This window comes from Drosophila willistoni, assembly GCF_018902025.1.
Source record: "Drosophila willistoni isolate 14030-0811.24 chromosome XR unlocalized genomic scaffold, UCI_dwil_1.1 Seg143, whole genome shotgun sequence".
NCBI lineage: Eukaryota > Metazoa > Arthropoda > Insecta > Diptera > Drosophilidae > Drosophila > Drosophila willistoni.
This window is the reverse complement of record NW_025814056.1, coordinates 2085101-2111392: the sequence shown is the minus strand read 5'-3', so window position 1 is coordinate 2111392 and position 26292 is coordinate 2085101. Positions and strand designations below refer to the sequence as shown.

At 41.1% G+C, this 26292-nt stretch overlaps 2 protein-coding genes across 2 annotated transcripts in view; both read right to left on the bottom strand.

Annotated features, from left to right (window-relative positions):
• Positions 1–1508: 1508 nt before the first annotated feature.
• Positions 1509–26292, bottom strand: part of LOC6646463 (titin) — a 66311-nt gene continuing 41527 nt past the window's right edge. Inside the window, exons 17-21 of the mRNA XM_047011897.1 lie at positions 11763–26144; positions 8735–8794; positions 7817–8317; positions 7300–7581; positions 1509–6690 (exon numbers count right to left, since the gene is read on the bottom strand). Of these exons, the coding sequence (XP_046867853.1) occupies positions 1577–6690; positions 7300–7581; positions 7817–8317; positions 8735–8794; positions 11763–26144 (20339 nt within the window). The 3' untranslated portion in view covers positions 1509–1576. The remainder of the gene's footprint in view (positions 6691–7299; positions 7582–7816; positions 8318–8734; positions 8795–11762; positions 26145–26292) is intronic.
• Positions 8735–11502, bottom strand: LOC26529927. Its single transcript, XM_015177602.3, has 2 exons — positions 9271–11502; positions 8735–8794 (listed from the first exon to the last, which is right to left on the bottom strand). The coding sequence occupies exon 1, from the start codon at positions 11485–11487 to the stop codon at positions 9403–9405; it is 2085 nt and encodes a 694-aa protein (XP_015033088.1). The 5' UTR covers positions 11488–11502; the 3' UTR covers positions 8735–8794; positions 9271–9402.

Sequence of the window (26292 nt, the reverse complement as noted above, 5' to 3'; positions counted from 1 at the left end):
CAATAGGTCTCAGGATTTCGATTTTTGGGCAGTTTTATATTCAAATTTGAATTTCTTACTCGCCGTTTCCATGGTACTATGAACGATCCAGACGGTAATCTACTGTCAATTTAAGTGAATTAAAGAACCACACTGATTTTTTGTATTAAGCATTTTATTTGGTTATTAATACGCGTGTGGTTTACAATACAAATAATTGTTTTTGTTTTTCAATATTTCTTGCATGTTTTAAACACAAATATATATATAATATATATATTTTTTTTTATTTAGATCCCATTACAATGGTGATGTTAAAATTTTTTATATCCTGCAACATGTGCATTGAGATTACGAAAATTAGCTGCGGTAGACGTTGGCTCTGTTGGTATGTGTGTATGTTGGTGTTAGCTCTAAATGTATGTTTTTTATGAATGTATGTAAATCTGTAAATCGTTTTGTATATTTAATTGTATGTTAAATTTTCTCTATGCATTTCTATTGATTTTGTAATATTGTATATTTAGGTATGTATATATATTTCTTTGTTAAAATATGCAAGCGTAAAAATCTGCTTGGTTTTTCGTTTTGGTTTTTTTTTTTTAATTTTTTTTGGTTTTTTAATTTTTTTATTTTGTAAAAAAAAAAATAAATTGAGACTTTAAAAGCATTTTGCTTTGCCAGGCTTTGACTATAACTTTACGTCCCCGTTTTACACAACATGCGCTCTCATTTTGTATAATTTGCTTAAATTAATCTACAATAATAAGCGACTCATTCAATAATTGTTTCGTACATATAATAACTACATCAAATAAAAGCAAAGATATTTTCTTTTTAATCTTTTTGTTTTTTTTTCGTTTTCTTGAAATTTTAGTTATTGTGGTATTCCATTGCAACGCGGTAGCATAAAAGCATTGGAATTGAAATTAGAGATATCGATTTTCTTTGTTGGTTGCGTTTTCCTTTAATTTTTTTGTTTTTTTTTTTATATTTTAAACATTAAAGCCAATAATAGAAAATGCATGGACAGCTAATGTCTATGTCCATGTATTTTGCGATTTTTTTTTCATAGTTTTTATAAACATATAAAATATATTATTCATTTAAAAACTCGTATATGCATTTCATATTCATTAAGAATGTGAGAGTAGATGGAAAATATTAAATATTTAAATATTATTATGTTTTGTTGTTGTTGTTGTTGTCTTTTTAGTCGGTGATTTTCAGATCGGGCTGATTCAGGTGCAGATTAATTTCTGTTGCTGCTGTCACTCCATAAGCCTTAGTTTAACCCCTTGTCTGTAAAAGCAAAAAAAATTATAATTATTTGGCGGAAACGTATTCTTTTTATTTTATCTTCTAATTGGAAAAGGGGCAAGGGCGGCGGAGTACATATGTATGGAGACATCATACTCATACAACTTTTCACTTTCAAATTGAGCTCTGCGTCCGTACGTATGGACCAAGTAAAAACTTAAATCAAAACTATATTAAGAAGCTGTGAAGCCTTGCCTTGTAATGCTTACCTAGCCAAATAATTTTTGTGTCACTGTTCAAGACCCGAAATTTCTTAAAAGTTTTGTTTGTTAGCGCTTTATTTACGCTGTTGCTGTTGTTGTTGTTGTTGTTGTTGCTGTTGTTGCACCCTTTGATCTGCATCATCCTCTACCACCGTCGACTCATCGTGCGACCAGAAACTGGCCGACATTTGCGATGACGACATAGCACCCACACCAGGAAAAGAGTCCTCCATGAGCGTACTAGAAGCACAGCTGGTCACACTGCCAGACATTTGTGAATTACCCGCACTAGTTTGATACGTTGCCGTTGTGCCAGCCGAACTGGTGGTTTGCTCAATGCATAGATTTAACGAGTCTACCGAAATATCTTTTGACATGCCGCTCTCGTCTAAGGGCATCTCTTGTACACCTCCGCTCACCGTCGTGGTGGTTATCACACGCGTAACCGTGTGCTCATGTCCATCAGCATCCGTGCTGGTCGTTGTGGTTGTGGTTGTGGTCGTTAGACCATCACCCAATGTTACACCTCCGCTGCTGACGAACTTGGACATTAGATCCAGTTGCTCATCGCCAAAGGACTCAATGCTCTCTTGCCGTGAGTGTCGTTTATCAATTTCCAGCGAGTCAATATCAGATCGTGTAGTGGCATCCTTCGATATATCGAAACTTTCAATGCTACTTGTCATCATGTCGTGACTTTTACTTATCTCCATGCTATCGATACTATCCTTTTCGGAGTCTAGACTATCAATCTTTGATTTTGAATCTGGTTCAATGGCGGATAATTCGCTAATTTTAGCGGAATTACCACCGGCCTTGGTATCACTATCGTCGCGTTCAAGCTTTTGCTTAAACAGTGCCTCAATGGTCTCGGCCTGACCCGTTGGCACGACCTCGGTGCGTGTTACTGTGCGGGTGACTTTGGTAACCATTATATTGCTACCGGCAGCACCTTTATCGCTGCCATTTGATTTGTTAGACTCGTCGGAGCGGGATAAAAGCGCAGCTTCTTCCTTGGCTTTGATTTCAATAAGATGCGCCTCAATGCAGGCATTTTCCAGGCCCTCGAATTCCTTCAAACTGGATATGGATACATCGTCACCTGGAGCTGTGCCGCTTCCACTATGACGGACGACATAGCGACGTGTAAAACTTCCATTGCTCGAGTCTGTGGAACCTTGGTGTGTACGATTTCGATTTTCCAGGGAAATAGCTTGCTCTAGAGATTCAAACTCCTGCAGACTACTCATGGATACATCGTCGTGTTCGCCCCGTGAGTGATATCGCCTTGCGGCTAACACATCGTATTCGGGAGTGCTTGAGAATGAATCCTTAAAGCTGCTAATGCGACTACTGCCCACTTCAAATTCGCCATCCTCTTCCTTAATATCCTCGAGTACGGCTCCGGTTAGATCATAAGGATAACGTAACTGATTATCCGTTAACTGCATCTCGACCCAGCGTTTATTCGCTGCTGCTGTATCACTTGAATCGCTCTCCTCCTGTTGCTCACTGCTGCTACTTGCTCCCGTTGGTGGGCTCTCCTCAAATTCAAAATTTAAATCATCCTTATAGAGCTGTGATCCAAGTTTGGGATCCGCTGGCGCCGATTTAATGATAATTTTCTCCACATCTTCGTCATGCTTTTGTTCGAATTTCGTGGGTTTTATCTTCATGCTCTTGCCACCCAAATCAACTTCATTGGCCTCCTTGGCTACTTCCTCAATGATGACGAATTCATCAGAGATATCGGGTTGTTCGACCATTTCAAATGAGTCCGGAGAATCGGGAGCTCGATGATCATCGTAGTCGGCACCAACTTCAGCACGCTTAAGTTCCTCTAGTTTTTGTTTGTATTGCTCTTGTACGCGTCGCTGAAAGTCTTGTTCCTTTTCCTCAGCCAGAGCTTTTTGATAGAGGGCAGTATCGCTAGCCTTATGCAGCTCCTCCTCAGTTCGAACTTTATAGAGGACCTTTTCGGGAAATTCATCGGCATCTTCCTCCAAAATCGGTGATTTTACATCTTCGGTTACCATAATGTCTGGTATATTTGAATAATCTTGCATATTTTGCGATGGGCGGCGTTCTTCTAGCAGAGCTTCAGCTTCAAGTTCTTCGGTAGCACTATCCTCAACAATAACCTCCGCCACTAATTGGGAAGGGGTAAATGGCCGTTTCTCTAACTCGCTGCTGTGATCCATTTCAGCTGCGGCTTGTTTCTTTTTTTTACTCTTACGCTCCTTTGGCGAACGGAATTGACGAGCATACTCCGATTCATAGGGATCTGTGTCGGATTCACTTTCCGATTCCTTGCCCTCGCCCAGTAATGCCACCTCCTTATCTAGATTTTTGAGCGCATCGCCGGAAATGGATGTACTTTCACTTCGTCTGTGACCGCGTCTCTTTGACTCGCCACTTGGTGGTGTGCTGGCATTTGAATCTTGAGGCGAATGCTCTTTGCTTTCCAGTTCGAGCATAAAAGTAGCATCTTCTGGTAATGATGCGCCTGGAATGGGATCATCGTGACCATATTGAAAACCTTCTATCCCAGTTAGTGAAGATGAACCAGCCGATCCGATCATATCATCAAAGTTCTCCACAACTGTATCAATGTTTGATGTACTGGACATACTGACAGAGAGTACGCTGCCTTCATCCAGACTAGAGGCTAGCTTTGATTCATCAATCGATCGCCTAGCATCACCATGATACAATAATATGTCCTCACCTTTGTCGCTTTCTCGCGGACTATCGGCCTTACTATCCTCTATGGGATAGGCCAATCCCCAGGTCCGTTCAGATTCTTTGGGCTTGGGATACTCTTCAATGGTGACTGTCTCAACTGTTGGCTCCTCGGTGATCGGTTTAGGTTTGAAAATCATCTCCTGGGATCGTTTCATTAGGCTCTGTTGCTCGGTTATCGGATATACTACACCGGTTAGATCCTGACTCTCATCGCTATCGTCATCATCGGCGCGCAAGTCACGTAAATGAGCAAGTTCTTCAGCTTCCAATGCATCAGCTTCCGTTGAAGATGCTACCAGTGTCTCCGATAGCTCTGAAACATCGATACTTGCCAAATTGGCAGAAGTCTCTGACTGCGAGTCCAAACTGCGCATGCTCTCGTGCGAGCTAAGACTTTTACCACTGCTACTGCCAAGAGTGCTAACAGCACTTATATATTCGGTACCCTCGCGGCATGTTGACGTAAAATCCCGAGCCGTTTGATATTCACTCGAAGTGCCAGTTCCACCGGTGGCCGATAGCAGGTTCTCTATATCCGATGATAAGGGTCGACTCTGCGTTTTGTCGAAACTCTTGTGGTAGCTATCGCTCGAGCTAGACGTATCAACATCGGGTATAGACCAACGATTAGTGGAATCTGTTAAAGATTCCGTTTGCAGTCTATGAACTACTACATCCACAGGTCTGATTGATTGATCTGAGACAACCTCCTCTAAAGCACTCGTTGAGGATATAGTGGATTTATCGGCAGCTAACTCCTCAGCCACTACACTAGCTGTTGCTAGCTTTTCTGTATAATAGTCCTCCATAGAGCTGAAATCCTCGGCTGTCTCTGTGGAAATAAATCCCAGAGATGCTTGCTCTTCCTGCTGAGCCATGTGCTCCTCCATTGAACTTAGATCTTCTGCCGTTCCGGTTGAGACAAATCCCAGAGAACCATGTTCATCACGTTTTGACTCCACTCGACTGAACACATCTTGAGCATAATGCGCCATGGCAGCTTGTTTGTTAAGAGTCTCTTTAATTGTTGTATCGAACAAGCCCTCTGGAGGCTGTGTACTATCAATTGAGGATGCTTGTAGATCAGGTATACCAATAAATGATGATATATCTTCACTGTCGGCGCCTGCGTGGAATGTTTGGGGTGGTATTGAAGCATTTAATTCAAAATTTAATGGCAATTCTACAGATTTGATCGATTCTTCTATTTTTTCACTTAAAACTACTTCATGAATTTTGGAAAGAGAATCACTGGCTATAGTCTCATCAATATTACTCTTCACATTTGTTGCTTCATGTTGTTGTGGTGAATGAACTACCTTTGGCTTGCCAACTGTGGGTATATCTTTCTCTGATGTTTCCCACTCACTCTTTTCCAAGGGCAACTCAAATTTATCAGTTGACATTACCTTTTCGGCAATCGTATTCACAATCTCGGGAATTTCCTTGCTTGACTCATCAGGATCTTCACTACTGGATGGTGCTATCTCAATGACAGCCTTTCCGCTGGATCCAGTTGATGTTGTAAGACTTTCCTCTGTCGTTACTTTCGAAAGTTTTGGCTCGCCAGACTTCTCTTTGTCAGCATTCTCCAACTCGAGAAGGTCGTTTCTTGTTTCGGAGCCCTGTCTAACTATCTTATTATCCAATGCAGCAGGATCGTCGCGTTTCATTGTTACAAACTCTTTAAAAACGTCATTAGCTTCATCAGAGTCAACTGAGACTTCCTTCATCAGTGATATATCTTTGGCATCAAAGCTCAATTCGCCAGGAGCCTCTTCCTCCTGTGGCGTTATACTGGCCGACTTTGTTGTGGTCTTGGTAATGACATTTCGACTTGATTCCCCAATATAAAAGCTAGTAGTTTTTTCTGCTCCCTCCGATTTCTCGGTATCAGCATCATCAACGGATATTTCGCTTGTCGGCTCAAAACTCTCCGTGTGATCCTCTGAGGCAGTTGTTGTCGTATTGGTCGTAGCTGTTGTAGTGACTAAATCTCGCAATTGCGAACGGATGGACAACTCTGTGGATGGTTCATCTGTCTTGGAGAGCTCCTCTGTAAAATCAAAACTACGCAGACTAACGCTATCTGATTGTTCACCAAGGGCGGCTAGGTTTTCAACCTGTTCCGTATGCTTGATGGGGGCACGTGGCTTTGGAACTGGTACGGCTGCATCAATGCTTATATCAATTGGTATATCGGGTTTTTGCTCTTGACTTGGAATGGTTGTGCTATCGGTATCTTCGGAAGCGGGGGAGCTTGCTTTGAGTACGCGAGGTTTTGGTGTGGGTGTGTCGTGGCTGGTGGTCGTGGTCGTGATTATACTAGTAGTGGTATCTACCACCGACTTAGCTGCTGTATCTGTTGTGGTTGTGGTTGCTACAACAGCCAATGGCGGTACGGGAGTGGTTTCGTTTGAGATGGGTATATCGCCGCCTGTTTCTACAAAACAATGGGTGTGAAAACAAAAGCAATTTTAAAAAGTGTCGTGAAAGTCGAGAACAAAAGATGAGGAGGAAGAAGAAAAACGATTATACGATATTAAAAGATAGGAAACATAAACAGTTTTGTGATGAACAGAGAGAGAGAGAGAGAGAGAAAGAGAGCGATAGAGAGAGAAGGAGAGAGAAAGGGAGATAGAGAAGATAAATGCATTCAAATGAACAGGTTATGGTGATGGCAAGTGTAATATTGTTTGAAATAAATTTGCCAAGAGATAGGTTCATTGGATAGAAATTTCCGCATGCTTACTGTTTATAGTTTAAATGATTTGAATATGAATGCAAAACGATAACGAAACAAAATTCAAAACATAAAACATTAAATGCAATTAGAGCTCAACTTGAACAAAAAGTTTTTTTGTGTTGCCGCCATTTTTTTCTTTTCATTTTTTCTCAAGACAACGTAAATGATAGTTAATATTTTACATGTCTATTTATAGTTATTTTGTTTTTTTATTTTTGTCATCTACGCAAAAATCACCAATTCAAGCACAAAAACCAAAAATTATTGAAATGTTTGATGCGATTGCATTTGCATCCTGCAATATACCTGAAATTAATTCTTGCATTTGCATGTCATTATCGGGCGTTATTTGATTCTGCGCCATATCGGCCATTGTATTTGTTGTGGGCGACACACTATCATCCCAACTTAGCTTCGAAAATTCACCCTGTAAGATGCTAATTTCGTCCTCCTGTACAGCCGTTTCGAATGCCTCATCAAATTGAACACTGACATCGACATCAACATCCACATCAGCAACAAGTTTCTCAATTTTATGATCGATGCGTCTAGATCGCATCACCAATTTGTCATCATCTACACTAGACACTACTTGGTATATGGGTACATGGAACAATGGAGGAGAGGTAAGAGGTAAGCAGGTAGGTAAAAACAATACAAAAGAAATGATTATATATCTAACTAACGGACTAGAGATTTTAGCTGCTAAATTCCTCAATCTAATCCTATTTGTAGTCTATGTATGTATATTATAGTATATGAATATATGTATCTATATTTTGTATGACTACCTGCTGCCAATTTTCATACTAGATATTTTTACCTTTTGACGTTGATGAAGTTGCGGTAGCAACATGGAAAAGTGGTTGTGGCTGTGGCTGGGGCTGAGGTTGAGGCTGGAGCTGGACCTGTTGCTGCTCTTGGAATTGTATGCCTGTTGTCGCAATTGGTGTATTTTGGACATGCAAGGGTAAATGTATGTGCTCATCGGTGAAACTTATATTATCATCAAATGATTTGCCCGACATTGATTCAATGGTCGGTGATTTAATGACATCCACACCGCCAATATCATCACATGTAATGGCATAATTTTCACTTTCTGAATTATATTCTTGTTTAGCAGACTCATGACCATTGGGTCGTTGGCCAAGTATTTCGACACTCTCTTCGAGTACACGATCAACAAGGACAGTGGCTTCCTCTCGAATTCGTGCAACAAGATCTGCTTCATTTTTATTATCATTATCATTATCAATATCATCTGCAACTGCAACCGCAACAGCATTATCATCTTCACCTTCACCAACAACTTTAACATCACCTGCAAGACAATTGCACATATTGATTGGTAGATAGAAATTGGATAGATTTGCAAGCTTGGAAATCATGATCAGCGACATGAAAAGCAACAGCGATTGCGATCAATATAATGTATTTATTTATTTATTTATTTATGTAATGTGCAATTTAAAGTGACATAGCATGATTGATTATTTAAATGCGATGAATGCGGTGAAGTTGGTGAAGATGTGCGACAATAAAACATATGTATTCCCCTGCTTAAGTACGTATCTCAAGGGCAGCAGCTTTTTTGTTTTGTATGAGCTTTAATTGCGTTTAAGTTAATAATAAATAAAATAAATATGATCAAGTAATTATAAGCACTATGAAATGTTTGCTTAAACCATAATAAGTAAGTAGTTTATATTAAATATATGATTGTTAATTTAATACATACCTTGTGAGATCTTTTTAATATCCAGTATGGACGAGTCAATTGTTTTTTCTTCAATGGTTTCTGCAACAATAAAATTAACGATTAATAAACTTTCAAAAATGTTGTGTATAAAAATGGGGGAAACATAAAATTATCCTAAAACTACTTTAATGATAATCTACAAAGGAAAATTATAAAATGAACGATTACACAGACTCAAAAACAAGGACGAGAACAGAACAGATCCCAAAGAACTTTTTGTTAGCATTAGTTTTTACAGAATACAAATAGTTAAGTTATTGGTGATGTTAGTTAGTTAATTGGTTAGTTAGTTTAATTAAACGGCGCCTAAGTGACTAAAAAGAACTTGTTAGTTGTTAGTAGTAGTAGGTATGACATGGGGCACAGAGTTGTAGCATAGTAGTGGTAGAAGTAATGCGATTATTTTTCAGGCTGAATATTGTTTTTTTTTTCTTTGTTGCTGTGGCAGAAATTTGAACATAAATTAATGAATAGGTAGGTATATATACTATATGTTAATCATTGCGTTTACTTACAAAATGGTCGAGTGTATGTGTGTCGGTTTAAGTAAAACTTAAAGGCTATTGTTGAAAATGGTTTTTGGATTTGTTTTGGATATTTGGCAATTGATTTTTTGGGATCGGAATTGAAATCGGGAAAGGTGGACACTAATTGCCTCCTCTGGCGGCTGACTCATCGGATTCAACATATTCCACATCGGTATGGGCGTCTTTTATTACACCCTTAATATGCAACTTCTCAGCATCGGCATTAAAACATTGACCGGTTCTCTCATGAACGACAGTATAGCTTTCGTTAAGCATATCATTTAGCTCCTTACTATTGCTATTGGCCACTTGAATAGAGGGGGCTTCGAGGCCATCTTCGGCCTCCGATGGCAGCTGTACATCCTCAATGTCGGTGTTCTGCTGACTGATCACTTCCTCCTTTTGTAAACGCAAATGAAGTGGTTGCAGTTTGATCTTGTTGCTTGTCTTATCGCACGATGGTGGAATTGGAGATCCTGCATCGGATACTTCTGAAACATCATCAGTGGATAGGTCTTCGGCATCGGTAAGCTTGTCAGCATTTTGTGATTTGGCTTGCAGTTTCAGTTGATCGACACGTTTTACACTTGGCGGTAGATCACATTCACTTAAATCCATGTCCTCGACATCGGTGACGCCATCCTCCTTAGCTTTGACTACATCCAATAGCTTGTTCTTACCCTTGCTGAGAGTGCGTGTCTTTAGTTTTTTGCGCCGGTTTGTGCCCGCTACGAAAATTTCCTCAACATCTGTTACCGATTCCGCATTCGACAGTACTTCTAGGCGTTTATTTTGCTGCTGCTTCATCAGTTCATTTGAAACGATAACCTCATTTTCGATTAGGCCAGCACCGGCAACCAAAGCATCATCAGCTATCGATTGATTGAGACTCCAGTCCTCGGCACAAGAATAGTCCTCTGAGTCAGTGTGTATGGCATCCTTGACATATGGGTTGTAGATGCCGAACTCGTAATTTTTATCCATGGGCATGACATTGGTGATGGTGTCGCCATATTTGTCTTCCTTAAGTTCCACCACCTCACGATGCGGCAAGGGCAGAGTTTCTGGTGCCACAGCATTTATTTCGGGCAAACAGCTGGAAAGGGATGTGTCCTCGCAGAAAATGTCTTCGACGTCCGTGAGACAAGTGCCATCGTCTCCGGAAGCTAAAATAATGGCACGTGGTATGGGTTGCTCATCGTCCTCCTCGTTGTCAAAACTATCTTCGGCTGCCGAATCATCGATGCCTTCAATATCGGTTAATACTTCCTCGTTTTTCCCCGATAGCTGCAGAAAGTGTTTACCCTTCCTCTCACTAACGCAAATAGTTGATTTCGAATTACGACGTGGTTGTCCACTGGCGCTAACGAACGCCACATCTATGGGCGGATAATTGGCATCGCTGCAGTTGGCACTTTGAGCGGCTGCACCTTCAAGTTCAGAGTCGCTACTCGAGCACGCAATTTGACAAACTTCTTCACTACCGCTACCAGACACCTCGAGCATTTCATCCTGGGACATGCCACGAACCCCAATGCCAGTGCAGTCGGACATGGCAGAGGCCAAATCGCTAATATCGCTAATCACAGAAACGTCCTCATACTGATCAGAGTCGTCCTGATGCTTTTCACCATCGGCGATATTAACGCGTCCTTGATCACCTATCGCATTATCGAGATCAACACATACGGACTTTTCGCAGCCATAGTCCACCTCAGAATCGGTATCATAGTCCTCACAATCGGTCAAATAGTCCGCCAGGCCATTCAAGTTTTGTGCTTGCAAAAAGTTACCAGCTTTTATTTCGCAACTCTCCTTGGCATCGTTATCGACAGCCTCCTGGTTTTGCAATCCTTGCTGCAAAAACTCACGCAAAGATAGTTTCAATTCAGGATATGCGGTACTTTTTTCTTCATCATCAGAATCGGTAGCGTAGTCTTCCACATCGGTAACATCGTTTTCAAAAGGATTCGACTTAGGCTTGGGCTTTGACTGGTGAGACTGAGAGCCCGAGCCACGTCGTGATCTTGGCTTTAGAACCTCGGCTTGACTGTCAAAATCCTCAACATCGGTAACGCCGCCTGCATCACCATTGCGTCCGTAGTCCATGTCATTGCTTTCAGAATCCTGGGAAGATGATGATGATTCAGAATGGGAAGTATGCTGTTCGGTTGTTACGGATATAGTTGGTAGTTTTTTCGACATTCTGGTGTTTGTTTTTTGTTCTTGTAGGTTTTAATGGTTTTTCTTATGGCTGATCAGTTATTGATTTAAGTTATTTGCGTTTGCTAGTTGTGAAAAATAAGTTTAAAGTTTTGGTAACGTTAAAAAGCATTTTCATAATCAATATTAATAAGAAAAGTTGCAGAAAGTGACAACAAAAGGCCCTAGAAATGATGGGTATCGTAGCTAAACTAGTCTTAATTATTATTATTAGTATTAGTATGTGCGCAATAACTTACAATTAGCGACTTATTTACCTTTCACTGTGCTGCTCTTCTCCACCTCAGTTTCCTGTTGCACAATGCTTTCACTTGCCACATGATGCATTTGCAGCGAAGTGTCTAGAGTAACTCCAGGTATGACCATGCTAGTAGTGTGTTGGTAGTGATGATGCTGCTGATGCTGGTGCTGATGTTGATGAAGGTGTTGATGCTGCTGGTGCTGTTGCTGGCGACGGAGCGTCTCCTCGATCAGGGCTAGGGGGCTACGTGTTGGCTTGGGGGAACCAGGACTGGCGGCCAGTAGACGCTCTGGATCGGTAGTGCCAAACATTGGCAGGGCAACCGAATCGGAGAGACTGGAATCGGTGGTATCGATGAAGCTTACATCAAATTCGTTAACGCAGCGTTGTTGGTCGCATGTTGATGGCGGGCGCACTACCATGGTCGTATGCTCAACATCAAATTCGGGCTGACGGTATACAACTTCCAAAGGTCTATCTGGTCCAAAGGTCTTGGTGAACACCTCGCTGGTAAGGACCTTGCGACTATTGCTGCCGCTACCGGAGGATGATGAGGTAGAGCTTTTTGTACTATCACTTGATTTTATGGAACGTATGGTTATCACCTCGCAGTCGTCGTCAATGTGTACAGTGCTAACAGCACTTGTTGTCGCTATTGGCTCTCTATGCACACGCACTGTCGATGTCGATGTCGATGTGGATGTAGATGCTGGGGCCTTCTCTTTTTTTGACGACAGCTTAAAATTGGTCATATCCTTATCAGTCTTACGACTGACTGTAACTGAACGTACACTTCGCCGTGTGCTGTTCGATGAGCCGCTGGCACTCGTTGAACTTGACTCATTCATTGTATCTTTCATCTGTTTTTCAAGTTTCGGCTCTATGGAACTGCGCGCTGTTCGTTTGGGGGTCGTTTCGGTCGGTTTACTTACTGTACGCCTAACTATTTTCTTATTGTCTACCTGAGGTTTCGTAACGGTTTCATCACTTTTACCCATTGGCTTAGTTGCAGTCCGGGCTATGGAAGATGCGCTAATTGGAACTTTAGTACGCTGTATGCTAGCTATTGTTTTCTTTTTCAATGCTATCGCCTGCTTGTTGTTGTCAGTTTCTATGGAAGTCCTGTAGGCAATGGTTTTATTTATATTAGCTGATTGTGTCTTCATGCTTTTAGTTGTTTGGCTCTTCGAACCTATCACGTTAGTTAATTTATTCTCTTTGGATGTTTGTCGTTTATATAACCGTTCCGTGCTATTCATTGATTCTCTACTCTCACTTTGCGAACTTTTCTTATTAAGAGCAAAGGGCTGTGGCTGGGACTGGGGTTGAATTCTCTCACTGGTCAATTTCTTAGATGTGGTTTTTGTCAAGGCACTTGTCGTATTTTGGGATTTATATGTATTTTTAGTGTGCTGTGGTGCAGGCGATTTGGGTGGTGCTGGCGATTTCGGTGGTGCCGGCGTAACACTACGACTCTCACCATCAGCATTGAGACCGAACCGCATGCTGTGAGCTAACGTCGGCTGCATATACCTATGAGTGGCTACACTTTCAGTTTTTGTAACACTTTTTCCCATAATCTCTTTATTGGAACGTAAGCTAACCGTTTTTAATTGTTTTTTTGTTGTCGACTTGGTCGTTGCCTGAGCTACGTGTTTAGTTTTAATTGGGGGACTAAACGATCTAATTGAGGTATTATAAGGTATTTGCGTGACATCTGTCTTGACTCTCGGCCTCGGAGTAGTGGATCTACTGTTCTCGCCTTGTGGATGACTCTCGTAAAATATAGAACTTGAAGCTGGACTAGATGATCGTTCGAAATGAATTTCACTTATTACTCGACTAGCGGCAGACACAGAGCTTGTAGTTGTTGAAGTTGAACTAGTCACTGATCGTCTAGACTCAGGTTTAGTTGGTACTCTTTGCTTTGCCGATAATGCTTTTTTAACGGCTGTCTTAGGCCTAGATAGCGTGTCGATTTGTTTCTTTGACTTGTCCTCGAAATCGTGTCGGATTCCTGGCCTCTCAATGAAGTTCTTACTCTTTATCTTATCATCGGTCTTAGCTTGGGTCTTCCTCGTTACCAAACTCCTAGACCTTAAACTTACTTCTTTTCTCGGCTTACTTTTTAAAGACGAATCTGCTTTTTTTGTCAATTTAGTCTGGGTAATAACACTTTCTTTCTTCAGAGTACTTGATATCTTTTGCTCTTCATCTAAATTTACAAAGTAGGCTATAGGCCGCACTTCCCTTAAGCTTACATCTTCTGTCGACTTACCTAGCACTTTATCGTCTACACCTGTGGAATGTTCGATTTTTTCTTTGGATTCATTAAACTCAATATTAGCAGCCTTTAGTGTTTCCTCCACAATTTGCTCCACAGTACGATTATCTACATTCATTGCTTCTTGATCGGAAGGGTGGAGTCGTTTATGCAATTGCACATTCCTAAGCGTTTGATCTACAATTTTCTGTACCTCTGCATCACCTTCCCTTAAAGTGTCTTCAACAATTTGTTGTACTGACCTGTTATCATCAGAAACCCCAAATTCAGCATCGACCTTCACACCTTCACAGTTCTTCATGATTGGTATGTCTGTGACAATACTGGACATCAGCTTTTCATCATTCTCGTTTTGCTTTTCGTGTGATTTAAGCAATGACATATCCCCAGGAATGACAGGAGTTACTAGCAATGGAATCGGCTGAATGGGTTTTTCAATGTGTTTTGCAACACCGAATTCTTCATCACTCTCATCATCTGAATAGTCTTTGGCAATTGATTTTATTGTATCAATAGGTGATTTGGGTTTGTCTTCTGCTTTAACTGGATCTTTTTCTTCTCTTAGTTCAGTAACTGTGCTGGTAATAAGCGTTTGCTTTGTGTCTAGCACTTGGCTTGTTGATTTGACAGTACTAATTGTGGTTGTAGAGCTGATGTCTGCTCTGAAAGGATCTACTGGCTTATCTTGGGGCTTGGGAATCACACATTCTATATCACTCTCATCATCTGAATAGTCTTTGGGAGATGGTTTTGTTGCGTCAATAGAAGATTTCGGTTTCTCTTCTGACTTAAGGGAAGTTGTATCGTCTTTCGGTTTATCGTCTGTCTTAAGAGGAGATTTGACTCCAGGAATGACAGGAGTTATTGCCGCTGGAATGGGCTGAATGGGCTTTTCAACGGGTTTTGGGATACCGAAGTCTTCATCACTCTCATCATCTGAATAGTCTTTGGCAATTGATTTTATTGTATCAATAGGTGATTTGGGTTTGTCTTCTGCTTTAACTGGATCTTTTTCTTCTCTTAGTTCAGTAACTGTGCTGGTAATAAGCGTTTGCTTTGTGTCTAGCACTTGGCTTGTTGATTTGACAGTACTAATTGTGGTTGTAGAGCTGATGTCTGCTCTGAAAGGATCTACTGGCTTATCTTGGGGCTTGGGAATCACACATTCTATATCACTCTCATCATCTGAATAGTCTTTGGGAGATGGTTTTGTTGCGTCAATAGAAGATTTCGGTTTCTCTTCTGACTTAAGGGAAGTTGTATCGTCTTTCGGTTTATCGTCTGTCTTAAGAGGAGATTTGACTCCAGGAATGACAGGAGTTATTGCCGCTGGAATGGGCTGAATGGGCTTTTCAACGGGTTTTGGGATACCGAAGTCTTCATCACTCTCATCATCTGAATAGTCTTTGGCAATTGATTTTATTGTATGAATAGGTGATTTGGGTTTTTCTTCTGCCTTAACTGGAGCTTTTTCTTCTCTTAGTTCAGTAACTGTGCTGGTAATAAGCGTTTGCTTTGTGTCGAACACTTGACTAGTCGTTGTGACATCTGTGGTTGTAGAACTAATGTCTGTTTTGAAGGATTCTACTGGCTTATCTTGGGGCTTGGGATTGACAAATTCTTCATCACTCTCATCAACTAAATAGACTTTAGGAGTTGGTTTTGTTGCGTCAATAGGAGATTTCGGTTTCTCTTCTGACTTTAGGGGAGTAGTGTCGTCTTTCGGTTTATCATCTGTCTTAAGAGGAGATTTGTCTCCAGGAATGACAGGAGTTATTGCCGATGGAATGGGCTGAATGGGCTTTTCAGCGGGTTTTGGAATACCGAATTCTTTATCACTCTCATCATCTGAATAGTCTTTGGCAATTGATTTTATTGTATCAATAGGTGATTTGGGTTTGTCTTCTGCTTTAACTGGAGCTTTTTCTTCTCTTAGTTCAGTAACTGTGCTGGTAATAAGCGTTTGCTTTGTGTCGAACACTTGACTAGTCGTTGTGACATCTGTGGTTGTAGAACTAAAGTCTGTTTTGAAAGATTCTACTGGCTTATCTTGGGGCTTGGGATTGACAAATTCTTCATCACTCTCATCATCTGAATAGTCTTTGGGAGTTGGTTTTGTTGCGTCAATAGCAGACTTTGGTTTCTCTTCTGACTTAAGGGGAGTTGTATCGTCTTTCGGTTTATCGTCTGTCTTAAGAGGAGATTTGTCTCCAGGAATGACAGGAGTTATTACCGATGGAATGGGCTGAATGGGCTTTTCAACGGGTTTTGGAATACCGAATTCTTTATCACTCTCATCATCTGAATAGTCTTTGGCAATTGATTTTATTGTATCAATAGGTGATTTGGGTTTGTCTTCTGCTTTAACTGGAGCTTTTTCTTCTCTTAGTTCAGTAACTGTGCTGGTAATAAGCGTTTGCTTTGTGTCGAACACTTGACTAGTCGTTGTGACATCTGTGGTTGTAGAACTAAAGTCTGTTTTGAAAGATTCTACTGGCTTATCTTGGGGCTTGGGATTGACAAATTCTTCATCACTCTCATCATCTGAATAGTCTTTGGGAGTTGGTTTTGTTGCGTCAATAGCAGACTTTGGTTTCTCTTCTGACTTAAGGGGAGTTGTATCGTCTTTCGGTTTATCGTCTGTCTTAAGAGGAGATTTGACTCCAGGAATGACAGGAGTTATTGCCGATGGAATGGGCTGAATGGGCTTTTCAACGGGTTTCGGAATAACGAATTCTTCATCACTCTCATCATCTGAATAGTCTTTGGGAGTTGGTTTTGTTGCGTCAATAGGAGACTTTGGTTTCTCTTCTGACTTAAGGGGAGTAGTGTCGTCTTTCGGTTTATCGTCTGTCTTAAGAGGAGATTTGTCTCCAGGAATGACAGGAGTTATTACCGATGGAATGGGCTGAATGGGCTTTTCAACGGGTTTTGGAATACCGAATTCTTTATCACTCTCATCATCTGAATAGTCTTTGGCAATTGATTTTATTGTATCAATAGGTGATTTGGGTTTGTCTTCTGCTTTAACTGGAGCTTTTTCTTCTCTTAGTTCAGTAACTGTGCTGGTAATAAGCGTTTGCTTTGTGTCGAACACTTGACTAGTCGTTGTGACATCTGTGGTTGTAGAACTAAAGTCTGTTTTGAAAGATTCTACTGGCTTATCTTGGGGCTTGGGATTGACAAATTCTTCATCACTCTCATCATCTGAATAGTCTTTGGGAGTTGGTTTTGTTGCGTCAATAGCAGACTTTGGTTTCTCTTCTGACTTAAGGGGAGTTGTATCGTCTTTCGGTTTATCGTCTGTCTTAAGAGGAGATTTGACTCCAGGAATGACAGGAGTTATTGCCGATGGAATGGGCTGAATGGGCTTTTCAACGGGTTTTGGAATACCGAATTCTTCATCACTCTCATCATCTGAATAGTCTTTGGGAGTTGGTTTTGTTGCGTCAATAGCAGACTTTGGTTTCTCTTCTGACTTAAGGGGAGTAGTGTCGTCTTTCGGTTTATCGTCTGTCTTAAGAGGAGATTTGTCTCCAGGAATGACAGGAGTTATTGTCGATGGAATGGGCTGAATGGGCTTTTCAACGGGTTTTGGAATACCGAATTCTTTATCACTCTCATCATCTGAATAGTCTTTGGCAATTGATTTTATTGTATCAATAGGTGATTTGGGTTTGTCTTCTGCTTTAAGTGGAGCTTTTTCTTCTCTTAGTTCAGTAACTGTGCTGGTAATAAGCGTTTGCTTTGTGTCGAACACTTGACTAGTCGTTGGGACATCTGTGGTTGTAGAACTAAAGTCTGTTTTGAAAGATTCTACTGGCTTATCTTGGGGCTTGGGATTGACAAATTCTTCATCACTCTCATCATCTGAATAGTCTTTGGGAGTTGGTTTTGTTGCGTCAATAGCAGACTTTGGTTTCTCTTCTGACTTAAGGGGAGTTGTATCGTCTTTCGGTTTATCGTCTGTCTTAAGAGGAGATTTGACTCCAGGAATGACAGGAGTTATTGCCGATGGAATGGGCTGAATGGGCTTTTCAACGGGTTTTGGAATACCGAATTCTTCATCACTCTCATCATCTGAATAGTCTTTGGGAGTTGGTTTTGTTGCGTCAATAGGAGACTTTGGTTTCTCTTCTGACTTAAGGGGAGTAGTGTCGTCTTTCGGTTTATCGTCTGTCTTAAGAGGAGATTTGTCTCCAGGAATGACAGGAGTTATTACCGATGGAATGGGCTGAATGGGCTTTTCAACGGGTTTTGGAATACCGAATTCTTTATCACTCTCATCATCTGAATAGTCTTTGGCAATTGATTTTATTGTATCAATAGGTGATTTGGGTTTGTCTTCTGCTTTAACTGGAGCTTTTTCTTCTCTTAGTTCAGTAACTGTGCTGGTAATAAGCGTTTGCTTTGTGTCGAACACTTGACTAGTCGTTGTGACATCTGTGGTTGTAGAACTAAAGTCTGTTTTGAAAGATTCTACTGGCTTATCTTGGGGCTTGGGATTGACAAATTCTTCATCACTCTCATCATCTGAATAGTCTTTGGGAGTTGGTTTTGTTGCGTCAATAGCAGACTTTGGTTTCTCTTCTGACTTAAGGGGAGTTGTATCGTCTTTCGGTTTATCGTCTGTCTTAAGAGGAGATTTGACTCCAGGAATGACAGGAGTTATTGCCGATGGAATGGGCTGAATGGGCTTTTCAACGGGTTTTGGAATACCGAATTCTTCATCACTCTCATCATCTGAATAGTCTTTGGCAATTGATTTTATTGTATCAATAGGTGATTTGGGTTTGTCTTCTGCTTTAACTGGAGCTTTTTCTTCTCTTAGTTCAGTAACTGTGCTGGTAATAAGCGTTTGCTTTGTGTCGAACACTTGACTAGTCGTTGTGACATCTGTGGTTGTAGAACTAAAGTCTGTTTTGAAAGATTCTACTGGCTTATCTTGGGGCTTGGGATTGACAAATTCTTCATCACTCTCATCATCTGAATAGTCTTTGGGAGTTGGTTTTGTTGCGTCAATAGCAGACTTTGGTTTCTCTTCTGACTTAAGGGGAGTTGTATTGTCTTTCGGTTTATCGTCTGTCTTAAGAGGAGATTTGACTCCAGGAATGACAGGAGTTATTGCCGATGGAATGGGCTGAATGGGCTTTTCAACGGGTTTTGGAATACCGAATTCTTCATCACTCTCATCATCTGAATAGTCTTTGGGAGTTGGTTTTGTTGCGTCAATAGGAGATAGCGGTTTCTCTTCTGACTTAAGGGGAGTTTTATCGTCTTTCGGTTTATCGTCTGTCTTAAGAGGAGATTTGTCTCCAGGAATGACAGGAGTTATTGTCGATGGAATGGGCTGAATGGGCTTTTCAACGGGTTTCGGAATAACGAATTCTTCATCACTCTCATCATCTGAATAGTCTTTGGGAGTTGGTTTTGTTGCGTCAATAGGAGACTTTGGTGTCTCTTCTGACTTTAGGGGAGTAGTGTCGTCTTTCGGTTTATCATCTGTCTTAAGAGGAGATTTGTCTCCAGGAATGACATGAGTTATTGCCGATGGAATGGGCTTTTCAACAGGTTTTGGAATACCGAATTCTTCATCACTCTCATCATCTGAATAGTCTTTGGGAGTTGGTTTTGTTGCGTCAATAGGAGACTTTGGTTTCTCTTCTGACTTAAGGGGAGTAGTGTCGTCTTTCGGTTTATCGTCTGTCTTAAGAGGAGATTTGACTCCAGGAATGACAGGAGTTATTGCCGATGGAATGGGCTGAATGGGCTTTTCAACGGGTTTTGGAATACCGAATTCTTCATCACTCTCATCATCTGAATAGTCTTTGGGAGTTGGTTTTGTTGCGTCAATAGGAGACTTTGGTTTCTCTTCTGACTTAAGGGGAGTAGTGTCGTCTTTCGGTTTATCGTCTGTCTTAAGAGGAGATTTGACTCCAGGAATGACAGGAGTTATTGCCGATGGATTGGGCTGAATGGGCTTTTCAACGGGTTTTGGAATACCGAATTCTTCATCACTCTCATCATCTGAATAGTCTTTGGGAGTTGGTTTTGTTGCGTCAATAGGAGACTTTGGTTTCTCTTCTGACTTAAGGGGAGTAGTGTCGTCTTTCGGTTTATCGTCTGTCTTAAGAGGAGATTTGTCTCCAGGAATGACAGGAGTTATTGTCGATGGAATGGGCTGAATGGGCTTTTCAACGGGTTTTGGAATACCGAATTCTTTATCACTCTCATCATCTGAATAGTCTTTGGCAATTGATTTTATTGTATCAATAGGTGATTTGGGTTTGTCTTCTGCTTTAACTGGAGCTTTTTCTTCTCTTAGTTCAGTAACTGTGCTGGTAATAAGCGTTTGCTTTGTGTCGAACACTTGACTAGTCGTTGTGACATCTGTGGTTGTAGAACTAAAGTCTGTTTTGAAAGATTCTATTGGCTTATCTTGGGGCTTGGGATTGACAAATTCTTCATCACTCTCATCATCTGAATAGTCTTTGGGAGTTGGTTTTGTTGCGTCAATAGCAGACTTTGGTTTCTCTTCTGACTTAAGGGGAGTTGTATCGTCTTTCGGTTTATCGTCTGTCTTAAGAGGAGATTTGACTCCAGGAATGACAGGAGTTATTGCCGATGGAATGGGCTGAATGGGCTTTTCAACGGGTTTTGGAATACCGAATTCTTCATCACTCTCATCATCTGAATAGTCTTTGGGAGTTGGTTTTGTTGTGTCAATAGGAGATTTCGGTTTCTCTTCTGACTTAAGGGGAGTAGTGTCGTCTTTCGGTTTATCGTCTGTCTTAAGAGGAGATTTGACTCCAGGAATGACAGGAGTTATTGCCGATGGAATGGGCTGAATGGGCTTTTCAACGGGTTTTGGAATACCGAATTCTTCATCACTCTCATCATCTGAATAGTCTTTGGGAGTTGGTTTTGTTGCGTCAATAGGAGACTTTGGTTTCTCTTCTGACTTAAGGGGAGTAGTGTCGTCTTTCGGTTTATCGTCTGTCTTAAGAGGAGATTTGACTCCAGGAATGACAGGAGTTATTGCCGATGGATTGGGCTGAATGGGCTTTTCAACGGGTTTTGGAATACCGAATTCTTCATCACTCTCATCATCTGAATAGTCTTTGGGAGTTGGTTTTGTTGCGTCAATAGGAGACTTTGGTTTCTCTTCTGACTTAAGGGGAGTAGTGTCGTCTTTCGGTTTATCGTCTGTCTTAAGAGGAGATTTGTCTCCAGGAATGACAGGAGTTATTGTCGATGGAATGGGCTGAATGGGCTTTTCAACGGGTTTTGGAATACCGAATTCTTTATCACTCTCATCATCTGAATAGTCTTTGGCAATTGATTTTATTGTATCAATAGGTGATTTGGGTTTGTCTTCTGCTTTAACTGGAGCTTTTTCTTCTCTTAGTTCAGTAACTGTGCTGGTAATAAGCGTTTGCTTTGTGTCGAACACTTGACTAGTCGTTGTGACATCTGTGGTTGTAGAACTAAAGTCTGTTTTGAAAGATTCTATTGGCTTATCTTGGGGCTTGGGATTGACAAATTCTTCATCACTCTCATCATCTGAATAGTCTTTGGGAGTTGGTTTTGTTGCGTCAATAGCAGACTTTGGTTTCTCTTCTGACTTAAGGGGAGTTGTATCGTCTTTCGGTTTATCGTCTGTCTTAAGAGGAGATTTGACTCCAGGAATGACAGGAGTTATTGCCGATGGAATGGGCTGAATGGGCTTTTCAACGGGTTTTGGAATACCGAATTCTTCATCACTCTCATCATCTGAATAGTCTTTGGGAGTTGGTTTTGTTGTGTCAATAGGAGGTTTCGGTTTCTCTTCTGACTTAAGGGGAGTTTTATCGTCTTTCGGTTTATCGTCTGTCTTAAGAGGAGATTTGACTCCAGGAATGACAGGAGTTATTGTCGATGGAATGGGCTGAATGGGCTTTTCAACGGGTTTCGGAATAACGAATTCTTCATCACTCTCATCATCTGAATAGTCTTTGGGAGTTGGTTTTGTTGCGTCAATAGGAGACTTTGGTTTCTCTTCTGACTTTAGGGGAGTAGTGTCGTCTTTCGGTTTATCATCTGTCTTAAGAGGAGATTTGACTCCAGGAATGACAGGAGTTATTGTCGATGGAATGGGCTGAATGGGCTTTTCAACGGGTTTCGGAATAACGAATTCTTCATCACTCTCATCATCTGAATAGTCTTTGGGAGTTGGTTTTGTTGCGTCAATAGGAGACTTTGGTTTCTCTTCTGACTTTAGGGGAGTAGTGTCGTCTTTCGGTTTATCATCTGTCTTAAGAGGAGATTTGACTCCAGGAATGACAGGAGTTATTGTCGATGGAATGGGCTGAATGGGCTTTTCAACGGGTTTCGGAATAACGAATTCTTCATCACTCTCATCATCTGAATAGTCTTTGGGAGTTGGTTTTGTTGCGTCAATAGGAGACTTTGGTTTCTCTTCTGACTTTAGGGGAGTAGTGTCGTCTTTCGGTTTATCATCTGTCTTAAGAGGAGATTTGACTCCAGGAATGACAGGAGTTATTGTCGATGGAATGGGCTGAATGGGCTTTTCAACGGGTTTCGGAATAACGAATTCTTCATCACTCTCATCATCTGAATAGTCTTTGGGAGTTGGTTTTGTTGCGTCAATAGGAGATTTCGGTTTCTCTTCTGACTTAAGGGGAGTTTTATCGTCTTTCGGTTTATCGTCTGTCTTAAGAGGAGATTTGACTCCAGGAATGACAGGAGTTATTGCCGATGGAATGGGCTGAATGGGCTTTTCAACGGGTTTTGGAATACCGAATTCTTCATCACTCTCATCATCTGAATAGTCTTTGGGAGTTGGTTTTGTTGCGTCAATAGGAGACTTTGGTTTCTCTTCTGACTTAAGGGGAGTTTTATCGTCTTTCGGTTTATCGTCTGTCTTAAGAGGAGATTTGACTCCAGGAATGACAGGAGTTATTGTCGATGGAATGGGCTGAATGGGCTTTTCAACGGGTTTCGGAATAACGAATTCTTCATCACTCTCATCATCTGAATAGTCTTTGGGAGTTGGTTTTGTTGCGTCAATAGGAGACTTTGGTTTCTCTTCTGACTTTAGGGGAGTAGTGTCGTCTTTCGGTTTATCATCTGTCTTAAGAGGAGATTTGTCTCCAGGAATGACAGGAGTTATTGCCGATGGAATGGGCTTTTCAACAGGTTTTGGAATACCGAATTCTTCATCACTCTCATCATCTGAATAGTCTTTGGGAGTTGGTTTTGTTGCGTCAATAGGAGACTTTGGTTTCTCTTCTGACTTAAGGGGAGTAGTGTCGTCTTTCGGTTTATCGTCTGTCTTAAGAGGAGATTTGACTCCAGGAATGACAGGAGTTATTGCCGATGGAATGGGCTGAATGGGCTTTTCAACGGGTTTTGGAATACCGAATTCTTCATCACTCTCATCATCTGAATAGTCTTTGGGAGTTGGTTTTGTTGCGTCAATAGGAGACTTTGGTTTCTCTTCTGACTTAAGGGGAGTAGTGTCGTCTTTTGGTTTATCGTCTGTCTTAAGAGGAGATTTGTCTCCAGGAATGACAGGAGTTATTGTCGATGGAATGGGCTGAATGGGCTTTTCAACGGGTTTCGGAATAACGAATTCTTCATCACTCTCATCATCTGAATAGTCTTTGGGAGTTGGTTTTGTTGCGTCAATAGGAGACTTTGGTTTCTCTTCTGACTTAAGGGGAGTAGTGTCGTCTTTCGGTTTATCGTCTGTCTTAAGAGGAGATTTGTCTCCAGGAATGACAGGAGTTATTACCGATGGAATGGGCTGAATGGGCTTTTCAACGGGTTTTGGAATACCGAATTCTTTATCACTCTCATCATCTGAATAGTCTTTGGCAATTGATTTTATTGTATCAATAGGTGATTTGGGTTTGTCTTCTGCTTTAACTGGAGCTTTTTCTTCTCTTAGTTCAGTAACTGTGCTGGTAATAAGCGTTTGCTTTGTGTCGAACACTTGACTAGTCGTTGTGACATCTGTGGTTGTAGAACTAATGTCTGTTTTGAAAGATTCTACTGGCTTATCTTGGGGCTTGGGATTGACAAATTCTTCATCACTCTCATCATCTGAATAGTCTTTGGGAGTTGGTTTTGTTGCGTCAATAGGAGATTTGGGTTTGTCTTCTGCTTTAAGTGGAGCTTTTTCTTCTCTTAGTTCAGTAACTGTGCTGGTAATAAGCGTTTGCTTTGTGTCGAACACTTGACTAGTCGTTGTGACATCTGTGGTTGTAGAACTAAAGTCTGTTTTGAAAGATTCTACTGGCTTATCTTGGGGCTTGGGATTGACAAATTCTTCATCACTCTCATCGTCAAAATAGTCTTTGGGAGTTTGTTTTGTTGCGTCAATAGGAGATTTCGGTTTCTCTTCAGACTTAAGGGGAATTGTATCGTCTTTCGGTTTATCGTCTGTCTTAAGAGGAGATTTGACTCCAGGAATGACAGGAGTTATTGCCGATGGCATGGGCTGAATGGGCTTTTCAACGGGTTTCGGAATAACGAATTCTTCATCACTCTTATTATCTGAATAGTCTTTGGGAGTTTGTTTTGATGCATCAATAGGAGATTTCGGTTTCTCGTCTGACTTAAGGGGAGTTTTATCGTCTTTCGAATTATCGTCTGTCTTAGGAAGAGATTTGACTCCAGGAATGACAGGAGTTATTGCCGATGGAATGGGCTGAATTGGCTTTTCAACGGGTTTCGGAATAACGAATTCTTCATCACTCTCATTATCTGAATAGTCTTTGGGAGTTTGTTTTGTTGCATCAATAGGAGACTTTGGTTTCTCTTCTGACTTAAGGGGAGTAGTGTCGTCTTTCGGTTTATCGTCTGTCTTAAGGGGAGATTTGTCTCCAGGAATGACAGGAGTTATTGCCGATGGAATGGGCTTTTCAACCGGTTTTGGAATACCGAATTCTTCATCACTCTCATCATCTGAATAGTCTTTGGGAGTTGGATTTGTTGCGTCAATAGGAGACTTTGGTTTCTCTTCTGATTTAAGGGGAGTTGTATCGTCTTTCGGTTTATCGTCTGTCTTAAGGGGAGATTTGTCTCCAGGAATGACAGGAGTTATTGCCGATGGAATGGGCTGAATTGGCTTCTCAACGGGTTTCGGAATAACGAATTCTTCATCACTCTCATTATCTGAATAGTCTTTGGGAGTTTGTTTTGTTGCATCAATAGGAGATTTCGGTTTCTCTTCTGACTTAAAGGGAGTTGTATCGTCTTTTGGTTTATCGTCTGTCTTAGGAGGAGATTTGACTCCAGGAATGACAGGAGTTATTGCCGATGGAATGGGCTGAAGAGGCTTTTCAACGGGTTTTCGAATACCGAATTCTTCATCACTCTCATTATCTGAATAGTCTTTGGGAGTTGGTTTTGTTGCATCAATAGGAGATTTCGGTTTCTCTTCAGACTTAAGGGGAGTTGTATCGTCTTTTGGTTTATCGTCTGTCTTAGGAGGAGATTTGACTCCAGGAATGACAGGAGTTATTGCCGATGGAATGGGCTGAATTGGCTTTTCAACGGGTTTCGGAATAACGAATTCTTCATCACTCTCATCATCTGAATAGTCTTTAAGAGCTGGTTTTGTTGCGTCAATAGCAGACTTTGGTTTCTCTTCTGACTTAAGGGGAGTTGTATCGTCTTTCGGTTTATCGTCTGTCTTAAGAGGAGATTTGACTCCAGGAATGACAGGAGTTATTGCCGATGGAATGGGCTGAATTGGCTTTTCAACGGGTTTTGGAATAACGAATTCTTCATCACTCTCATTATCTGAATAGTCTTTAAGAGCTGGTTTTGTTGCATCAATAGGAGATTTCGGTTTCTCTTCAGACTTAAGGGGAATTGTATCGTCTTTCGGTTTATCTTCTGTCTTAAGAGGAGATTTGACTCCAGGAATGACAGGAGTTATTGCCGATGGAATGGGCTGAAGAGGCTTTTCAACGGGTTTTGGAATATCGAAGTCTTCATCACTCTCATCATCTGAATAGTCTTTTGCAATTGATTTTATTGTATGAATAGGTGATTTGGGTTTTTCTTCTGCCTTAACTGGAGCTTTTTCTTCTCTTAGTTCAGTAACTGTGCTGGTAATAAGCGTTTGCTTTGTGTCGAACACTTGACTAGTCGTTGTGACATCTGTGGTTGTAGAACTAAAGTCTGTTTTGAAAGATTCTACTGGCTTATCTTGGGGCTTGGGATTGACAAATTCTTCATCACTCTCATC